Source organism: Anomaloglossus baeobatrachus, chromosome 1 (assembly GCF_048569485.1).
Source record: "Anomaloglossus baeobatrachus isolate aAnoBae1 chromosome 1, aAnoBae1.hap1, whole genome shotgun sequence".
Lineage (NCBI taxonomy): Eukaryota > Metazoa > Chordata > Amphibia > Anura > Aromobatidae > Anomaloglossus > Anomaloglossus baeobatrachus.
In genome coordinates this window covers 192,278,624-192,297,029 of record NC_134353.1, presented here as the reverse complement: position 1 = coordinate 192,297,029, position 18,406 = coordinate 192,278,624, and the positions used below count along the sequence as shown (strand labels likewise).

The window sequence follows — 18,406 nt, the reverse complement described above, 5'->3', positions numbered from 1 at the left end:
TCGCCAGGGCATGGACGCGGGGGAATGGTCTCTCCACCCGGACGTGTTTCAAGAGATCTGTTGCCGCTGGGGAACGCCGGACGTCGATCTCATGGCGTCTCGGCACAACAACAAGGTCCCGGCATTCAGGGCACGGTCTCAGGACCACAGAGCTCTGGCGGCGGACGCCTTAGTTCAGGATTGGTCGCAGTTTCAACTGCCTTATGTATTCCCTCCTCTGGCAATGCTACCCAGAGTGTTGCGCAAGATCAGGTCCGACTGCCGCCGCGCCATCCTCGTCGCTCCAGATTGGCCGAGGCGGTCGTGGTACCCGGATCTGTGGCATCTCACGGTGGGGCAACCGTGGACGCTCCCAGACCGACCAGACTTGCTATCTCAAGGGCCATTTTTCCATCTGAATTCTGCGGCCCTCAACCTGACTGTGTGGCCATTGAGTCCTGGCTCTTAGCGTCCTCAGGGTTGTCTCAAGATGTCATTGCCACTATGAGACAGGCCAGGAAACCAACGTCAGCCAAGATCTATCACAGAACTTGGAGGATCTTCTTAGCCTGGTGCTCTGAGAGGGGGTTCATCCCCTGGCCGTTTGCCTTACCCAGGTTTCTTTCCTTCCTTCAATCGGGATTGGACAAGGGTTTTTCTTCAGCGCTCTATTGGGAGACCCAGACGATTGGGGTATAGCTACTGCCCTCCGGAGGCCACACAAAGCACTACACTAAAAAGTGCAAGGCCCCTCCCCTTCTGGCTATACCCCCCCGTGGTATCACGGGTTCTCCAGTTTTCAAGCTTTGTGCGAAGGAGGTCAGACATCCACGCATGGCTCCACAGATTTTAGTCAGCAGTAGCTGCTGACTATTTCGGATGGAAGAAAAGAGGGCCCATATAGGGCCCCCAGCATGCTCCCTTCTCACCCGTGGATGGTGTTGTAAGGTTGAGGTACCTATTGCTGGTACAGGGGCTGGAGCCCCACATGCTGTTTTCCTTCCACATCCCCTTGTAGGGCTCTGTGGAAGTGGGATCCTGCCGGCCTCTAAGCTCTGACGCCGGGCTCCATCCACAGACCCATAGCACCTGATGGATACGGAGCAGGAGTACAATCAGGGACAAGGCCCTGCATCATACAGGTACTCTGTGTCCCCGGCAGGCACAGACACACTCCGGGCTGGCTGGGTGTTGTAGTGCGCCGGGGACCGTAACGATTGAGTTGGTGTTCCTGCAGTTTACTGGGGGACTTTTGTGTTGTGGGAACGCAGCGCCGACCCCCACTGGACCGGCGGCGCTGCTGTGACTTGTAGTGCGCCGGGGACACGCCGACCGCGCTTTTACGGCGGCGGCGTTTATAAATCCAGTCCCCGGCTTTTGCGGCCTAGCTCCGCTTCGTTCCCGCCCCCACCCTGTCAATCAGGGTAGGGGAGAGACGCTGTTTCGCAGCAGCGACGAGGGCTGGAGCCTGATTTACATGCTCCAGCCCTCTCACTAGGCACAGAGGGAAGCAGGCTTCCCGCTCTTAGTCAGGAACGCCCAGGGCCCGCCCCCCCCCTCCTCTCCCAGGACGCCGGCAGCCATTACATGCAGTCTGGCTAGAGGAAGGACGCAAGGCTCTGGGAGACCTGGACTAGGGGGCTTTTGGAGACCACACACCCGCTCTTAAGCGGGCGGTAAGCGGCATTTCAGCTGGCCCCTCTAGTGCCTCAGTGTGCATTGGTGTACTGTGTCACCAGATATATATATTTATTTATTTCTTGCACTGTGAGGTCGCTTCCTGGCTGGATACCCCAGATCGCTCTGAGGAGGCAGCAACATGTCATCCACAAAACGCAAGGCTGCCAAGGCTAGGGCTGTGTACACTGCGTGTGCTGCATGTGGGGCTGCTCTACCAGCAGGTTCCAAAGACCCCCATTGTGTGCAATGCTCAGATTCGGTGCTGCTTCGCCAGCCGGAGTCCGGAGGGGTAGTGACCCAGGCTGAGACGCTTGTAAGTCCTGCCCAGGTGTCAGGGACAGACTTTGCAGTTTTTGCTGATGGAATGTCTGTGACTATGGCAAAAATCCTTGAAACTTTGCAATCCATGACTGGGGCTCAGTCTATGGACACGGCGAGGTCTCTGTCCTCTAATCCCCCTCAGTTGGAATTAATCCAGACTGCAAGGGGGTCCCCGGCTTCCCAGGCTGAGTATTATGACTCAGATGATAGCCCTAGCCACCCTAAGCGAGCTCGCTGGGAAAGACCCTCAACGTCATCACACTGCTCAGGGTCTCAGCGCAATCAGTCGCCCTGTGATGCGTCTGAAGAGAGTGATCAGGAGTCTTATCCTGGAACCCCTCTCAATCTGGATACCCCGGATGGGGACGCCATGGTAAACGAGCTTATCTCAGCCATCAATAGACTGTTGGATATTTCTCCCCCAGCTCCTTCTGCAGAGGAGGCAGCTGCAGAGCAGGAGAAGTTTCGTTTCCTCTATCCCAAGCGTAAATTGAGTGCTTTCTTGGATCACTCTGACTTCAGAGAGTCAATCCAGAAACACGACGCTCATCCAGAAAGGCGTTTCTCTAAACGTTCTAAGGATACACGTTTTCCTTTCCCCCCTGATGTGGTCAAGCGCTGGACCCAGTGTCCAAAAGTAGACCCCCCCGATTTCCAAACTTGCAGCTAGATCCATAGTTGCAGTGGAGGATGGCGCTTCACTTAAGGATGCCAATGACAGACAGATGGACCTTTGGTTAAAATCTGTCTATGAAGCTATCGGCGCGTCGTTTGCTCCAGCATTCGCAGCCGTATGGGCACTCCAAGCTATTTCAGCTGGTTTAGCAAAAGTGGATGCTATCATACATCCAGCGGTGCCGCAAGTGGCGTCCCTTACCTCGCAGATGTCTGCATTTGCGTCTTACGCTATCAATGCGGTCCTAGAATCTACCAGCCGCACCTCAATGGCGTCCGCCAATTCGGTAGTTTTGCGCAGAGCCTTGTGGTTAAAGGACTGGAAAGCAGATGCTGGTTCCAAAAAATGTTTAACCAGCTTGCCTTTATCTAGAGATAGACTGTTTGGCGAGCCATTGGCTGACATCATTAAACAGTCCAAGGGTAAAGACTCTTCCTTACCCCAGCCCAGATCAAGCAAACCTCAGCAGAAAAAATGGCAGCAGAGGTTTCAGTCCTTTCGAGGTTCGGGCAAGACACAATTCTCCTCGTCCAAAGGGACTCAGAGGACGCAAAGAGTCTCAGATTCCTGGCGGGCTCACGCACGCCCCAAGAAAGCAAATGGAGGAACCGCTTCCAAAGCGGCTACCTCATGACTTCCAGCCCCCCTCCTCCGCATCTCCGGTCGGGGGCAGGCTCTCCCGCTTTTCCGACATTTGGATGTCACAGGTCAAAGACCGGTGGGTGACAAACATTTTGTCTCGCGGGTACAGAATCGAGTTCAGTTCTCGTCCTCCAGCTCGGTTCTTCAGAACCTCCCCACATCCAGACCGAGCAGATGCCCTGCTGCAGGCGGTGGACTCCCTAAGAGCGGAAGGAGTAGTGGTTCCTGTACCGCCTCAGGAACAAGGGCGAGGGTTTTACTCCAATCTCTTTGTGGTTCCAAAAAAGGACGGCTCGTTCCGTCCTGTTCTGGATCTAAAGCTGCTCAACAAACATGTGCACGCCAGACGGTTCCGGATGGAAACCCTCCGCTCTGTCGTTGCCTCAATGTCTCAAGGAGACTTCCTTGCCTCAATAGACATCAAAGATGCTTATCTCCACGTGCCAATTGCTACAGAACATAGCAATCCAATTAAGGTTAGGTTATAGAATCAGCATAAAAATTACCTTTATTCCTAAACTTGTAGGAGCAAATATCTCACTCCAAAGGCACAAGTTAGGTACTGAAAGCCATCACTGTAAGTGGTGATAAACACCCTAGTCATGTGGGCTAGCCCAATTAGGCAAGCGCATACAGTGAGGCCACTAGAATAACAAACACATGAAAAAAACTAAACATACATAAAGGAAAGAGGTATTGCTTATAAGCAAAGGACAATGGTCCAATTGGCAAAAAAACGCAATATACAAAATAATACCTAAAAAAGCAATAGCATTACAATGCACTCCATACGCTGACAATGGTCAGTCATATACATAGACGAAATGCAAACAATATTTAGGTATTAAAAAAGGAATGGTCTCACCCAATCCCTTTTGATGGAGGGACACGCAGTCTCTAGATCCTGAGTAGTGGATATGTCCGCCATACACTGGCCCTACTACCTCCTGGATACAAAATAACAAAAGACTGCTGCCCCAGACTTCCGTCCTAACAAGGACGGACCACAACTAGGTCTCAAGCTGGACCCCTATGCTGACCCTGATGACATCCCGGCGTCCCGACGCGTTTCGTCACTAAGACTCCTCAGGGGACATGATCGTCTTCAGTCAGGTCCTTACTGCCAGCCCTCACCAAACCATTGACACTATGATTGGGTGAGACCATTCCTTTTTTAATACCTAAATATTGTTTGCATTTCGTCTATGTATATGACTGACCATTGTCAGCGTATGGAGTGCATTGTAATGCTATTGCTTTTTTAGGTATTATTTTGTATATTGCGTTTTTTTGCCAATTGGACCATTGTCCTTTGCTTATAAGCAATACCTCTTTCCTTTATGTATGTTTAGTTTTTTTCATGTGTTTGTTATTCTAGTGGCCTCACTGTATGCGCTTGCCTAATTGGGCTAGCCCACATGACTAGGGTGTTTATCACCACTTACAGTGATGGCTTTCAGTACCTAACTTGTGCCTTTGGAGTGAGATATTTGCTCCTACAAGTTTAGGAATAAAGGTAATTTTTATGCTAATTGCTACAGAACATCAACGTTTTCTACGTTTTGTGATAGGAAACGACCATCTTCAGTTCGTAGCTCTGCCATTCGGTCTGGCGACAGCCCCCCGGGTCTTCACCAAGGTCATGGCGGCGGTGGTAGCAGTCTTGCACTCTCAGGGACACTCGGTGATCCCTTACCTAGACGATCTACTTGTCAAGGCACCCTCTCAAGAGGCATGCCAACTCAGTCTACATGCTACGCTGGAGACTCTACAGACGTTCGGATGGATCATCAACTTTCCAAAGTCGAATCTGTCACCGTCACAGTCGCTAACGTATCTTGGCATGGAGTTTCATACTCGAGCAGCGAGAGTGAAGCTTCCGCTGAACAAGCAGCGGTCCCTACAGACAGGGGTGCAATCCCTCCTTCAAGGCCAGTCGCACCCCTTACGGCGCCTCATGCACTTCCTCGGGAAGATGGTGGCAGCCATGGAAGCAGTTCCCTTTGCGCAGTTTCATCTGCGCCCACTTCAATGGGACATTCTCCGCCAATGGGACGGGAAGTCAACGTCCCTGGACAGGAAAGTCTCTCTTTCCCAGACGGCCAAGGACTCTCTACAATGGTGGCTCCTTCCCACCTCATTGTCTCAGGGAAGATCCTTCCTGCCCCCATCCTGGGCAGTGGTCACGACAGATGCGAGTCTGTCAGGGTGGGGAGCAGTGTTTCTCCACCACAGGGCCCAGGGGACGTGGACTCCGCAGGAGTCCACCCTTCAGATCAATGTTCTGGAAATCAGGGCAGTGTATCTTGCCCTACTGGCCTTCCAACAGTGGCTGGAAGGAAAGCAGATCCGAATCCAGTCGGACAACTCCACAGCGGTGGCATACATCAACCACCAAGGAGGGACGCGCAGTCGGCAAGCATTCCAAGAAGTCCGGCGCATTCTAATGTGGGTGGAGGACACAGCATCCACCATATCCGCGGTTCACATCCCAGGCGTAGAAAATTGGGAAGCAGACTTCCTCAGTCGCCAGGGCATGGACGCAGGGGAGTGGTCCCTTCACCCGGACGTGTTTCAGGAAATCTGTCGCCGATGGGGAGTGCCGGACGTCGACCTAATGGCGTCCCGGCACAACAACAAGGTCCCGGCATTCATGGCGAGGTCGCGCGATCAAAGAGCTCTGGCGGCAGACGCATTAGTTCAAGATTGGTCGCAGTTCCGGCTCCCATACGTCTTCCCACCTCTGGCACTCTTGCCCAGAGTGTTACGCAAGATCAGATCCGATTGCAGCCGCGTCATACTCGTCGCCCCAGACTGGCCGAGGAGATCGTGGTATCCGGATCTGTGGCATCTCACGGTCGGTCGACCGTGGTCACTGCCAGACCGACCAGACTTACTGTCCCAAGGGCCGTTTTTCCATCAGAATTCTGCGGCCCTGAACCTGACTGTGTGGCCATTGAGTCCTGGATCCTAGCGTCCGCAGGATTATCTCAAGGAGTCGTAGCCACAATGAGACAAGCTAGGAAGTCAACGTCTGCTAAGATCTACCACAGAACGTGGAAGATTTTCTTATCCTGGTGCTCTGCACAGAGAGTATCCCCTTGGCCATTTGCATTGCCCACCTTTCTTTCCTTCCTGCAATCGGGGTTGGAAAAGGGCTTGTCGCTCAGCTCCCTTAAAGGGCAAGTCTCGGCACTATCTGTGTTTTTTCAGAAGCGTCTAGCACGTCTTCCTAAGGTGCGCACGTTCCTACAGGGGGTCTGTCATATTGTGCCCCCGTACAAGCGGCCGTTAGATCCATGGGATCTGAACAGAGTACTAGTTGCTCTGCAAAAGCCGCCCTTCGAGCCTCTAAAGGACGTTTCCTTTTCTCGCCTGTCACAGAAAGTGGCGTTTCTTGTTGCGATCACATCGCTTCGGCGAGTGTCTGAGCTGGCAGCTCTGTCATCCAAGGCTCCCTTCCTGGTGTTCCACCAGGACAAGGTAGTGCTGCGCCCCATTCCGGAGTTTCTCCCTAAGGTCGTATCCTCGTTTCATCTTAATCAGGATATATCCTTGCCTTCCTTTTGTCCTCAGCCGGTTCACCGGTATGAGAAAGACTTACGTTTGCTAGATCTGGTGAGAGCACTCAGAATCTATATTTCTCGCACGGCGCCTATCCGCCGTTCAGATGCACTTTTTGTCCTTGTCGCTGGCCAGCGCAAGGGGTCGCAGGCTTCTAAAGCCACCCTGGCTCGATGGATCAAAGAACCAATTCTGGAAGCCTACCGTTCTGCTGGGCTTCCGGTTCCTTCAGGGCTGAAAGCCCACTCAACCAGAGCTGTGGGTGCGTCCTGGGCTTTGCGACACCAGGCTTCGGCTCAACAGGTGTGCCAGGCAGCTACCTGGTCGAGTCTGCACACTTTCACCAAACATTATCAGGTGCATACCTATGCTTCGGCGGATGCCAGCTTAGGTAGAAGAGTCCTGCAGGCGGCAGTGACATCCCCGTAGGGGAGGGCTGTTTTGCAGCTCTAACATGAGGTATCTCTTTACCCACCCAGGGACAGCTTTTGGACGTCCCAATCGTCTGGGTCTCCCAATAGAGCGCTGAAGAAGGGAATTTTGTTACTTACCGTAAATTCCTTTTCTTCTAGCTCTTATTGGGAGACCCAGCACCCGCCCTGTTGTCCTTCGGGATTTTTTTGTTGTTTGCGGGTACACATGTTGTTCATGTTGAACGGTTTTTCAGTTCTCCGACGTTATTCGGAGTTAATTTGTTTAAACCAGTTATTGGCTTCCTCCTTCTTGCTTTGGCACTAAAACTGGAGAACCCGTGATACCACGGGGGGGTATAGCCAGAAGGGGAGGGGCCTTGCACTTTTTAGTGTAGTGCTTTGTGTGGCCTCCGGAGGGCAGTAGCTATACCCCAATCGTCTGGGTCTCCCAATAAGAGCTAGAAGAAAAGGAATTTACGGTAAGTAACAAAATTCCCTTCGTCTCTCGGCTCTCTCAAAGGTCAAGTCTCGGCGCTTTCCGTGTTTTTTCAAAAGCGTCTAGCCAGGCTTCCGCAGGTCCGCACGTTCCTGCAGGGAGTTTGCCACATAGTCCCACCTTACAAGCGTCCGCTGCAACCCTGGGATCTCAACATTGTTCTACGGGCTCTTCAAAAACCACCTTTTGAGCCGCTGCGGGATGTCTCTCTATCACGTCTTTCGCAGAAGGTGGCATTTCTAGTGGCGGTTACTTCACTCCGTAGAGTGTCAGAGCTTGCAGCGCTGTCTTGCAAAGGCCCTTTCCTGGTATTTCACCAGGATAAGGTGGTTCTGCGTCCGGTCCCGGACTTTCTCCCTAAGGTGGTGTCCACTTTTCATCTCAATCAGGATATCTCCTTACCTTCATTTTGCCCTCATCCAATTCACCAATGTGAAAAGGATTTGCATTTGTTAGATCTAGTGAGAGCACTCCGGATCTACGTGTCTCGCACGGCGCCACTGCGCCGCTCTGATGCGCTCTTTGTCCTTGTCGCTGGCCAGCGTAAGGGGTCGCAGGCTTCCAAGTCAACCTTGGCTCGGTGGATCAAGGAACCGATTTTTGAAGCCTACCGTTCTTCTGGGCTTCCGATTCCTTCAGGGCTGAAAGCCCATTCTACCAGAGCCGTGGGTGCGTCCTGGGCATTGCGGCACCAGGCTACGGCTCAGCAGGTGTGTCAGGCGGCTACCTGGTCGAGTCTGCACACTTTCACGAAACACTATCAGGTGCATGCCTATGCTTCGGCAGATGCCAGCCTAGGTAGGCGAGTCCTTCAGGCGGCGGTTGCCCACCTGTAAGAGGGGGCCGTTGTTTCGGCTCTTTTTATCGAGGTATTCTTTTACCCACCCAGGGACTGCTTTTGGACGTCCCAATTGTCTGGGTCTCCCAATGGAGCGACATAGAAGAAGGGAATTTTGTTTACTTACCGTAAATTCCTTTTCTTCTAGCTCCTATTGGGAGACCCAGCACCCGCCCCTGTTCCCTTCGGGCTGTTTGTTCTTTTGTGTACACATGTTGTTCATGTTGAATTGTTCTTTTGGTTCATGGTTTCAGTTCTCCGAATATCCTTCGGATTGAATTTACCTTAGACCAATTTATAAGTTTCCTCCTTCCTGCTTTGGCACCAAAACTGATGGGCCCGTGATGCACGGGAGGGTGTATAGGCAGAGGGGAGGGGTTACACTTTTTAAAGTGTAATACTTTGTGTGGCCTCCGGAGGCAGTAGCTATACACCCAATTGTCTGGGTCTCCCAATAGGAGCTAGAAGAAAAGGAATTTACGGTAAGTAAACAAAATTCCCTTCTTTCGGTTATTGTGTGTGTGTGTAAAGGAACATTAGAACCCATTAAATTTTGTCCAGAAAAGCATGCGTTTTTGGAGCCAAAAACGCAGTGGAAAAGCAGGTAAAAAGCATGAAAAACGCAGGAATTGTGATTTTGGTTGCGTTTTGCCATTTCTCATTGACTCCAATGTTAAGGAAACGCTGCAGAAATGGCAAAAACAACTGACATGCTGCTTCTTTTTCAGCATGGTTTTTGACCACAAATATGCAAATTAAACGCTGCAGAAAAAAAAGCAAAGTGCAGACAGGATTTCTGCTTTTCCCATAGACTTTGCTGGCAATCAAAAACGCATGCGTTTTTGCGCAAAAACGCTGCTGCTGAAAACGCTGCAGAAACGCGGAAAAAAACGCAACGTGCGAACATAGCCTTAGATGGAAACCTGGATGTAAGGGCTAAGCCTAGAGTACAGGATAAATATAATACAACATTTTTTGTAAAATGTGCCCAATGAAAAATCCTATAGGGGTGTAATTTACAAAATAGGGTCACTTGAGGGGTGACTTTGCTCTTATGGTACTTAGGGGCTCTGTATATGGAGTCCGCAAACTATTGTATAAAAATTTGTACTCTAAGGGGTACTTTGCACACTACGACATCGCAAGCCGATGCTGCGATGCCGAGCGCGATAGTCACCGTCGCAGATGCGATATCATTGTGATAGCTGCCGTAGCGAATATTATCGCTACGGCTGCTTCACATGCACTCACCTGGCGTGCGACGTCACTCTGGCCGGCGAACCGCCTCCTTATTAAGGGGGCGGGTCGTGCGACGTCACACGGCAGGCGGCCAATGGGAGCGGAGGGGCGGAGATGAGCCGGATGTAAACATACCGCCCACCTCCTTCCTTCCGCATTGCAGCCGGGACGCAGTTAAGGTGGTGTTCCTCGCTCCTGTGACTTCACACACAGAGATGTGTTTCCTGTTGCAGGAGCGAGGAACAACATCGGACCGTCACATCAGCGTAATTATGGAATTCGCCGACGCTACACCGATGATACGATTACGACTATTTTGCGCTCCTTAACCGTATCATCTAGGATTTGCACACTACGATGTCGAGAGCGACGCAGGAAGTGCGTCACTTTCGACATGACCCCACCGACATTGCACCTGCGATGTCGTAGTGTGCAAAGTACCCCTAAGAGTCAAATGGCATAAGGAGGGACAGGGCCGCACAGCTAAAATAGAAAAAAGATAATTGAACCAAGTGAGGGTGCAAAGCTTACAAAAACATTGTATAAAAGAGAAAAAGAGTAGGCAAGGAGCACTCAACTCACTAAATAATTATCAGTGTAATAACGTTTATTATATGCATAAGGTGCAAAACCGTATAAAATCAATTAAAAACAAGGACACCTGTCCCATGGACTCAGTGAAAAAGCGCAATGCACTAAATACAATTAAACAAGAGGCAAAAGTATTATCCCAAGGACCTACAATAAAGTGCTAATGCAAACAGATATGGCCATAGGGTACCGCATCAATACATAATATCAAGACATGGAACACAGGGAATGCGAGATGAAATAAAACCCTGAAAATATTCCTGCTTGGAGATTGGGTCTTACATGGTGGTGCGCTGTCTCCAAGCAGGAATATTTTCAGGGTTTTATTTCATCTCTCATTCCCTGTGTTCCATGTCTTGATATTATGTATTGATGCGGTACCCTATGGCCATATCTGTTTGCATTAGCACTTTATTGTAGGTCCTTGGGATAATACTTTTGCCTCTTGTTTGATTGTATTTAGTGCATTGCGCTTTTTCACTGAGTCCACGGAACAGGTGTCCTTGTTTTTAATTGATTTTATACGGTTTTGCACCTTATGCATATAATAAACGTTATTACACTGATTTATTTAGTGAGTTGAGTGCTCCTTGCCTACTCTTTTTCTCTTTTATATAAGAGTCAAATGGCACTCCTTCCCACCCGAGACCTCTCCTTGTGGCAATGCAGTATACAGTATACGCGCGTTTTGTGTGGGCTTTTTCTGCCCCCCACCCCCTGAAGAAGCTCACGCGAAACGCATGTAGAGGTCTTGGAGATTCATTGCCTTGCAGAATCCAGGGTATTATGGGTGAGTGCCACTTATTTGATAATTAAGTACCTTAGCTGCTATTTTGCACGTGTACTTTATGTTCTAGCGGATGGTTCTTTCTTTTGAGCCGGGTACTCTTGCTGCTACTATGCATATTTATTTGATCTGCAATGTGGTGTTCTCCCTACTTGTAATCCTTTCTGAGCACCTTGTTCTTTTCCTTTTATATTATGCTGTATTATCCTGATGTATGTTTAATACATTTATCGGATTATCTACTTTGGTGGATTTATGACTCAATTTAGTTATAGGTTTGGAGGGAGGTGAAAACAGTCTGGGTGGTGTTAAAGATCCTTTATGAATATTTTTTTTCTTGTTGCCTGGAAACCCTCTTTAAAGATTTATTCCCATGTTCTCAGATGTATATATTTATATGCGGTTTGTAAACACTTGCAACTTTACAAATCAGATTTTATTTGCCCCAGTTCTTCAACTAGTTGTTTTCTTTTCTTTGTGTGTTGCCAAGGGAACCTGCCAGTACTGCTAGATATATACAGTGCTTACAAGCTCTTTTCTTGTAAGCACTGCACTGATGCTGCAGAGGATCTCTAGAGTACACTGTCAGCTCCTTATCCCGGCCAGCCAGCTTCAGTTCTGTTGCATTTTTGATGCTGCAGTCTGTGTTAAAACAGTGATTATTCCTCTGTCACTCAGTCCTGCACTTTCTTACAGCTGAGTGATTGACAGACCAGGGTGAGCAGAGAGGAGGAGAAGAGGGAATTGTTCTCTTCCTTCCTGCTCTCTCTCCCCACACAATTCTATACTAGCAATCTGCCGGGATGAATGCCGGCGCTCCTAGACTAGTATGGATACATTTGCGCTTGGATTAAAGCAGCACTGGTTATTTTTTATTTCAGCACTGGAGTGGTGCCATTAATGTAAGCTACCTGCCCCTAGTTATGTACACTTGCGGCCATCTTCTTCTTCTGTTTTTGGTTCCGCTCCAGTCGTTTTCTGCAGTTTATGACCTTCCGGATTGCTCCGGTGTTTGTAGGACAAGCTGGAGGTCTTTCTCACTGTAAGTCCAGGAGATACAGACAGAGGCAATCATAGATTTGCATTAGGAGCTTTGTGACCGTTACATCTGACTTCTGGTCAGTCAGAAGCTGATTAAACAAGATGCCGGATCGGGCCAGAGCTATGCCCTGACGAGTTGAAGATGGCGGCTGGTAAGTATAATACTAGAGTCCAGAAACTTGCAGCACTGAAGGAAAGAAACCGCTGAAGTGGTGCTTTAAGCACTCTTTTTACACAGACTGTTACTTTATTAGAAAGTGAAAACGTGTAATACACGCACACATTTACACCCACACCCTCCCTTTTGTATCATTCAGAGATAGGACTGTAGAACGATCTCTTATGCAGCAGAAAATTCTGCCAGTGCTTTGATGATCTTTGTTTTACATTTTAGGACTTCCAATGAATAATCATGGCAACTATATTGTACGGCTTGGACACTTGGTCAGCTGGCTTGGTGAGCAGGCGGAGGCTCTGGGGGTTGAAATCTACCCTGGATATGCTGCAGCGGAGGTACATAGTTATGTGTCTCTTTTTAATGTACCATAAATATCTATTCTACGCTCCTTGTACCTGAGCATTTCTTCAGCGCTCTATTGGGAGACCCAGACGATTGGGGTATAGCTACTGCCCTCCGGAGGCCACACAAAGCACTACACTAAAAAGTGCAAGGCCCCTCCCCTTCTGGCTATACCCCCCCGTGGTATCACGGGTTCTCCAGTTTTCAAGCTTTGTGCGAAGGAGGTCAGACATCCACGCATAGCTCCACAGATTTTAGTCAGCAGTAGCTGCTGACTATTTCGGATGGAAGAAAAGAGGGCCCATATAGGGCCCCCAGCATGCTCCCTTCTCACCCGTGGATGGTGTTGTAAGGTTGAGGTACCTATTGCTGGTACAGGGGCTGGAGCCCCACATGCTGTTTTCCTTCCACATCCCCTTGTAGGGCTCTGTGGAAGTGGGATCCTGCCGGCCTCTAAGCTCTGACGCCGGGCTCCATCCACAGACCCAGTTGAACCTGATGGATACGGAGCAGGAGTACAATCAGGGACATGGCCCTGCATCATACAGGTACTCTGTGTCCCCGGCAGGCACAGACACACTCCGGGCTGGCTGGGTGTTGTAGTGCGCCGGGGACCGTAACGTTGGAGTTAGTGTTCCTACAGTTTACTGGGGGACTTGGTGTTGTGGGAACGCAGCGCCGACCCCCACTGGACCGGGCGGCGCTGCTGTGACTTGTGGTGCGCCGGGGACACGCCGACCGCGCTTTTACGGCGGCGGCGTTTATAAATCCAGTCCCCGGCTTTTGCGGCCTAGCTCCGCTTCGTTCCCGCCCCCACCCTGTCAATCAGGGTAGGGGAGAGACGCTGTTTCGCAGCAGCGACGAGGGCTGGAGCCTGATTTACATGCTCCAGCCCTCTCACTAGGCACAGAGGGAAGCAGGCTTCCCGCTCTTAGTCAGGAACGCCCAGGGCCCGCCCCCCCTCCTCTCCCAGGACGCCGGCAGCCATTACATGCAGTCTGGCTGGAGGAAGGACGCAAGGCTCTGGGAGACCTGGACTAGGGGGCTTTTGGAGAACACACACCCGCTCTTAAGCGGGCGGTAAGCGGCTTTTCAGCTGGCCCCTCTAGTGCCTCAGTGTGTATTGGTGTACTGTGTCACCAGATATATATATTTAGTTATTTCTTGCACTGTGAGGTCGCTTCCTGGCTAGACCCCAGATCGCTCTGAGGAGGCAGCAACATGTCATCCACAAAACGCAAGGCTGCCAAGGCTAGGGCTGTGTACACTGCGTGTGCTGCATGTGGGGCTGCTCTACCAGCAGGTTCCAAAGACCCCCATTGTGTGCAATGCTCAGATCCGGTGCTGCTTCGCCAGCCGGAGTCCGGAGGGGTAGTGACCCAGGCTGAGACGCTTGTAAGTCCTGCCCCGGTGTCAGGGACAGACTTTGCAGTTTTTGCTGATGGAATGTCTGTGACTATGGCAAAGATCCTTGAAACTTTGCAATCCATGTCTGGGGCTCAGTCTATGGACACGGCGAGGTCTCTGTCCTCTAATCCCCCTCAGTTGGAATTAGTCCAGACTGCAAGGGGGTCCCCGGCTTCCCAGGCTGAGTATTATGACTCAGATGATAGCCCCAGCCACCCTAAGCGAGCTCGCTGGGAAAGACCCTCAACGTCATCACACTGCTCAGGGTCTCAGCGCAATCAGTCGCCCTGTGATGCGTCTGAAGAGAGTGATCAGGAGTCTTATCCTGGAACCCCTCTCAATCTGGATACCCCGGATGGGGACGCCATGGTAAACGATCTTATCTCAGCCATCAATAGACTGTTGGATATTTCTCCCCCAGCTCCTTCTGCAGAGGAGGCAGCTGCAGAGCAGGAGAAGTTTCGTTTCCTCTATCCCAAGCGTAAATTGAGTGCCTTCTTGGATCACTCTGACTTCAGGGAATCAATCCAGAAACACGACGCTCATCCTGAAAGGCGTTTCTCTAAACGTTCTAAGGATACACGTTTTCCTTTCCCCCCTGATGTGGTCAAGCGCTGGACCCAGTGTCCAAAAGTAGACCCCCCGATTTCCAAACTTGCAGCTAGATCCATAGTTGCAGTGGAGGATGGCGCTTCACTTAAGGATGCCAATGACAGACAGATGGACCTTTGGTTAAAATCTGTCTATGAAGCTATCGGCGCGTCGTTTGCTCCAGCATTCGCAGCCGTATGGGCACTCCAAGCTATTTCAGCTGGTTTAGCAAAAGTGGATGCTATCATACATCCAGCGGCGCCGCAAGTGGCGTCCCTTACCTCGCAGATGTCTGCGTTTGCGTCTTACGCTATCAATGCGGTCCTAGAATCTACCAGCCGCACCTCAATGGCGTCCGCCAATTCGGTAGTTTTGCGCAGAGCCTTGTGGTTAAAGGACTGGAAAGCAGATGCTGGTTCCAAAAAATGTTTAACCAGCTTGCCTTTATCTAGAGATAGACTGTTTGGCGAGCCATTGGCTGACATCATTAAACAGTCCAAGGGTAAAGACTCTTCCTTACCTCAGCCCAGATCAAGCAAACCTCAGCAGAAAAAATGGCAGCAGAGGTTTCAGTCCTTTCGAGGTTCGGGCAAGACACAATTCTCCTCGTCCAAAGGGACTCAGAGGACGCAAAGAGTCTCAGATTCCTGGCGGGCTCACGCACGCCCCAAGAAAGCAAATGGAGGAACCGCTTCCAAAGCGGCTACCTCATGACTTCCAGCCCCCCCCCTCCGCATCTCCGGTTGGGGGCAGGCTCTCCCGCTTTTCCGACATTTGGACGTCACAGGTCAAAGACCGGTGGGTGACAAACATTTTGTCTCGCGGGTACAGAATTGAGTTCAGTTCTCGTCCTCCAGCTCGGTTCTTCAGAACCTCCCCACATCCAGGCCGAGCAGATGCCCTGCTGCAGGCGGTGGACTCCCTAAGAGCGGAAGGAGTAGTGGTTCCTGTACCGCCTCAGGAACAAGGGCGAGGGTTTCACTCCAATCTCTTTGTGGTTCCAAAAAAGGACGGCTCGTTCCGTCCTGTTCTGGATCTAAAGCTGCTCAACAAACATGTGCACGCCAGACGGTTCCGGATGGAAACCCTCCGCTCTGTCGTTGCCTCAATGTCTCAAGGAGACTTCCTTGCCTCAATAGACATCAAAGATGCTTATCTCCACGTGCCAATTGCTACAGAACATCAACGTTTTCTACGTTTTGTGATAGGAAACGACCATCTTCAGTTCGTAGCTCTGCCATTCGGTCTGGCGACAGCCCCCCGGGTCTTCACCAAGGTCATGGCGGCGGTGGTAGCAGTCTTGCACTCTCAGGGACACTCGGTGATCCCTTACCTAGACGATCTACTTGTCAAGGCACCCTCTCAAGAGGCATGCCAACTCAGTCTACATGCTACGCTGGAGACTCTACAGACGTTCGGATGGATCATCAACTTTCCAAAGTCGAATCTGTCACCGTCACAGTCGCTAACGTATCTTGGCATGGAGTTTCATACTCGAGCAGCGAGAGTGAAGCTTCCGCTGAACAAGCAGCGGTCCCTACAGACAGGGGTGCAATCCCTCCTTCAAGGCCAGTCGCACCCCTTACGGCGCCTCATGCACTTCCTCGGGAAGATGGTGGCAGCCATGGAAGCAGTTCCCTTTGCGCAGTTTCATCTGCGCCCACTTCAATGGGACATTCTCCGCCAATGGGACGGGAAGTCAACGTCCCTGGACAGGAAAGTCTCTCTCTCCCAGACGGCCAAGGACTCTCTACAATGGTGGCTCCTTCCCACCTCATTGTCTCAGGGAAGATCCTTCCTGCCCCCATCCTGGGCAGTGGTCACGACAGATGCGAGTCTGTCAGGGTGGGGAGCAGTGTTTCTCCACCACAGGGCCCAGGGGACGTGGACTCCGCAGGAGTCCACCCTTCAGATCAATGTTCTGGAAATCAGGGCAGTGTATCTTGCCCTACTGGCCTTCCAACAGTGGCTGGAAGGAAAGCAGATCCGAATCCAGTCGGACAACTCCACAGCGGTGGCATACATCAATCACCAAGGAGGGACGCGCAGTCGGCAAGCATTCCAGGAAGTCCGGCGCATTCTAATGTGGGTGGAGGACACAGCCTCCACCATATCCGCGGTTCACATCCCAGGCGTAGAAAATTGGGAAGCAGACTTCCTCAGTCGCCAGGGCATGGACGCAGGGGAGTGGTCCCTTCACCCGGACGTGTTTCAGGAAATCTGTCGCCGATGGGGAGTGCCGGACGTCGACCTAATGGCGTCCCGGCACAACAACAAGGTCCCGGCATTCATGGCGAGGTCGCGCGATCAAAGAGCTCTGGCGGCAGACGCATTAGTTCAAGATTGGTCGCAGTTCCGGCTCCCATACGTCTTCCCACCTCTGGCACTCTTGCCCAGAGTGTTACGCAAGATCAGATCCGATTGCAGCCGCGTCATACTCGTCGCCCCAGACTGGCCGAGGAGATCGTGGTATCCGGATCTGTGGCATCTCACGGTCGGTCGACCGTGGTCACTGCCAGACCGACCAGACTTACTGTCACAAGGGCCGTTTTTCCATCAGAATTCTGCGGCCCTGAACCTGACTGTGTGGCCATTGAGTCCTGGATCCTAGCGTCCGCAGGATTATCTCAAGGAGTCGTAGCCACAATGAGACAAGCTAGGAAGTCAACGTCTGCTAAGATCTACCACAGAACGTGGAAGATTTTCTTATCCTGGTGCTCTGCACAGAGAGTATCCCCTTGGCCATTTGCATTGCCTACCTTTCTTTCCTTCCTGCAATCGGGGTTGGAAAAGGGCTTGTCGCTCAGCTCCCTTAAAGGGCAAGTCTCGGCACTATCCGTGTTTTTTCAGAAGCGTCTAGCACGTCTTCCTAAGGTGCGCACGTTCCTGCAGGGGGTCTGTCATATTGTGCCCCCGTACAGGCGGCCGTTAGATCCATGGGATCTGAACAGGGTACTAGTTGCTCTCCAGAAGCCGCCTTTCGAGCCTCTGAAGGAAGTTTCCTTTTCTCGCCTGTCACAGAAAGTGGCGTTTCTTGTTGCGATCACATCGCTTCGGCGAGTGTCGGAGCTGGCAGCTCTGTCATCCAAGGCTCCCTTCCTGGTGTTCCACCAGGACAAGGTAGTGCTGCGCCCCATTCCGGAGTTTCTCCCTAAGGTCGTATCCTCGTTTCATCTTAATCAGGATATATCCTTGCCTTCCTTTTGTCCTCATCCGGTTCACCGGTATGAAAAGGACTTACGTTTGCTAGATCTGGTGAGAGCACTCAGAATCTACATTTCCCGCACGGCGCCCATGCGCCGTTCCGATGCACTTTTTGTCCTTGTCGCTGGTCCGCGCAAGGGGTTGCAGGCTTCTAAAGCCACCCTGGCTCGATGGATCAAAGAACCAATTCTAGAGGCTTACCGTTCTGCGGGGCTTCCGGTTCCTTCAGGGCTAAAAGCCCACTCAACCAGAGCCGTGGGTGCGTCCTGGGCATTACGACACCAGGCTTCGGCTCAACAAGTGTGCCAGGCAGCTACCTGGTAGAGTCTGCACACTTTCACCAAGCATTATCAGGTGCATACCTATGCTTCGGCGGATGCCAGCTTAGGTAGAAGAGTCCTGCAGGCGGCAGTGACA

At 51.3% G+C, this 18,406-nt stretch overlaps 1 protein-coding gene across 1 annotated transcript in view; it reads left to right on the top strand.

Moving 5' to 3' along the window:
* Positions 1-18,406, top strand: part of ETFDH (electron transfer flavoprotein dehydrogenase) — a 99,197-nt gene that overhangs the window by 30,389 nt on the left and 50,402 nt on the right. The window contains exon 5 of the mRNA XM_075347525.1: positions 12,662-12,780. Coding sequence (XP_075203640.1) covers positions 12,662-12,780 — 119 coding nt within the window. The remainder of the gene's footprint in view (positions 1-12,661; positions 12,781-18,406) is intronic.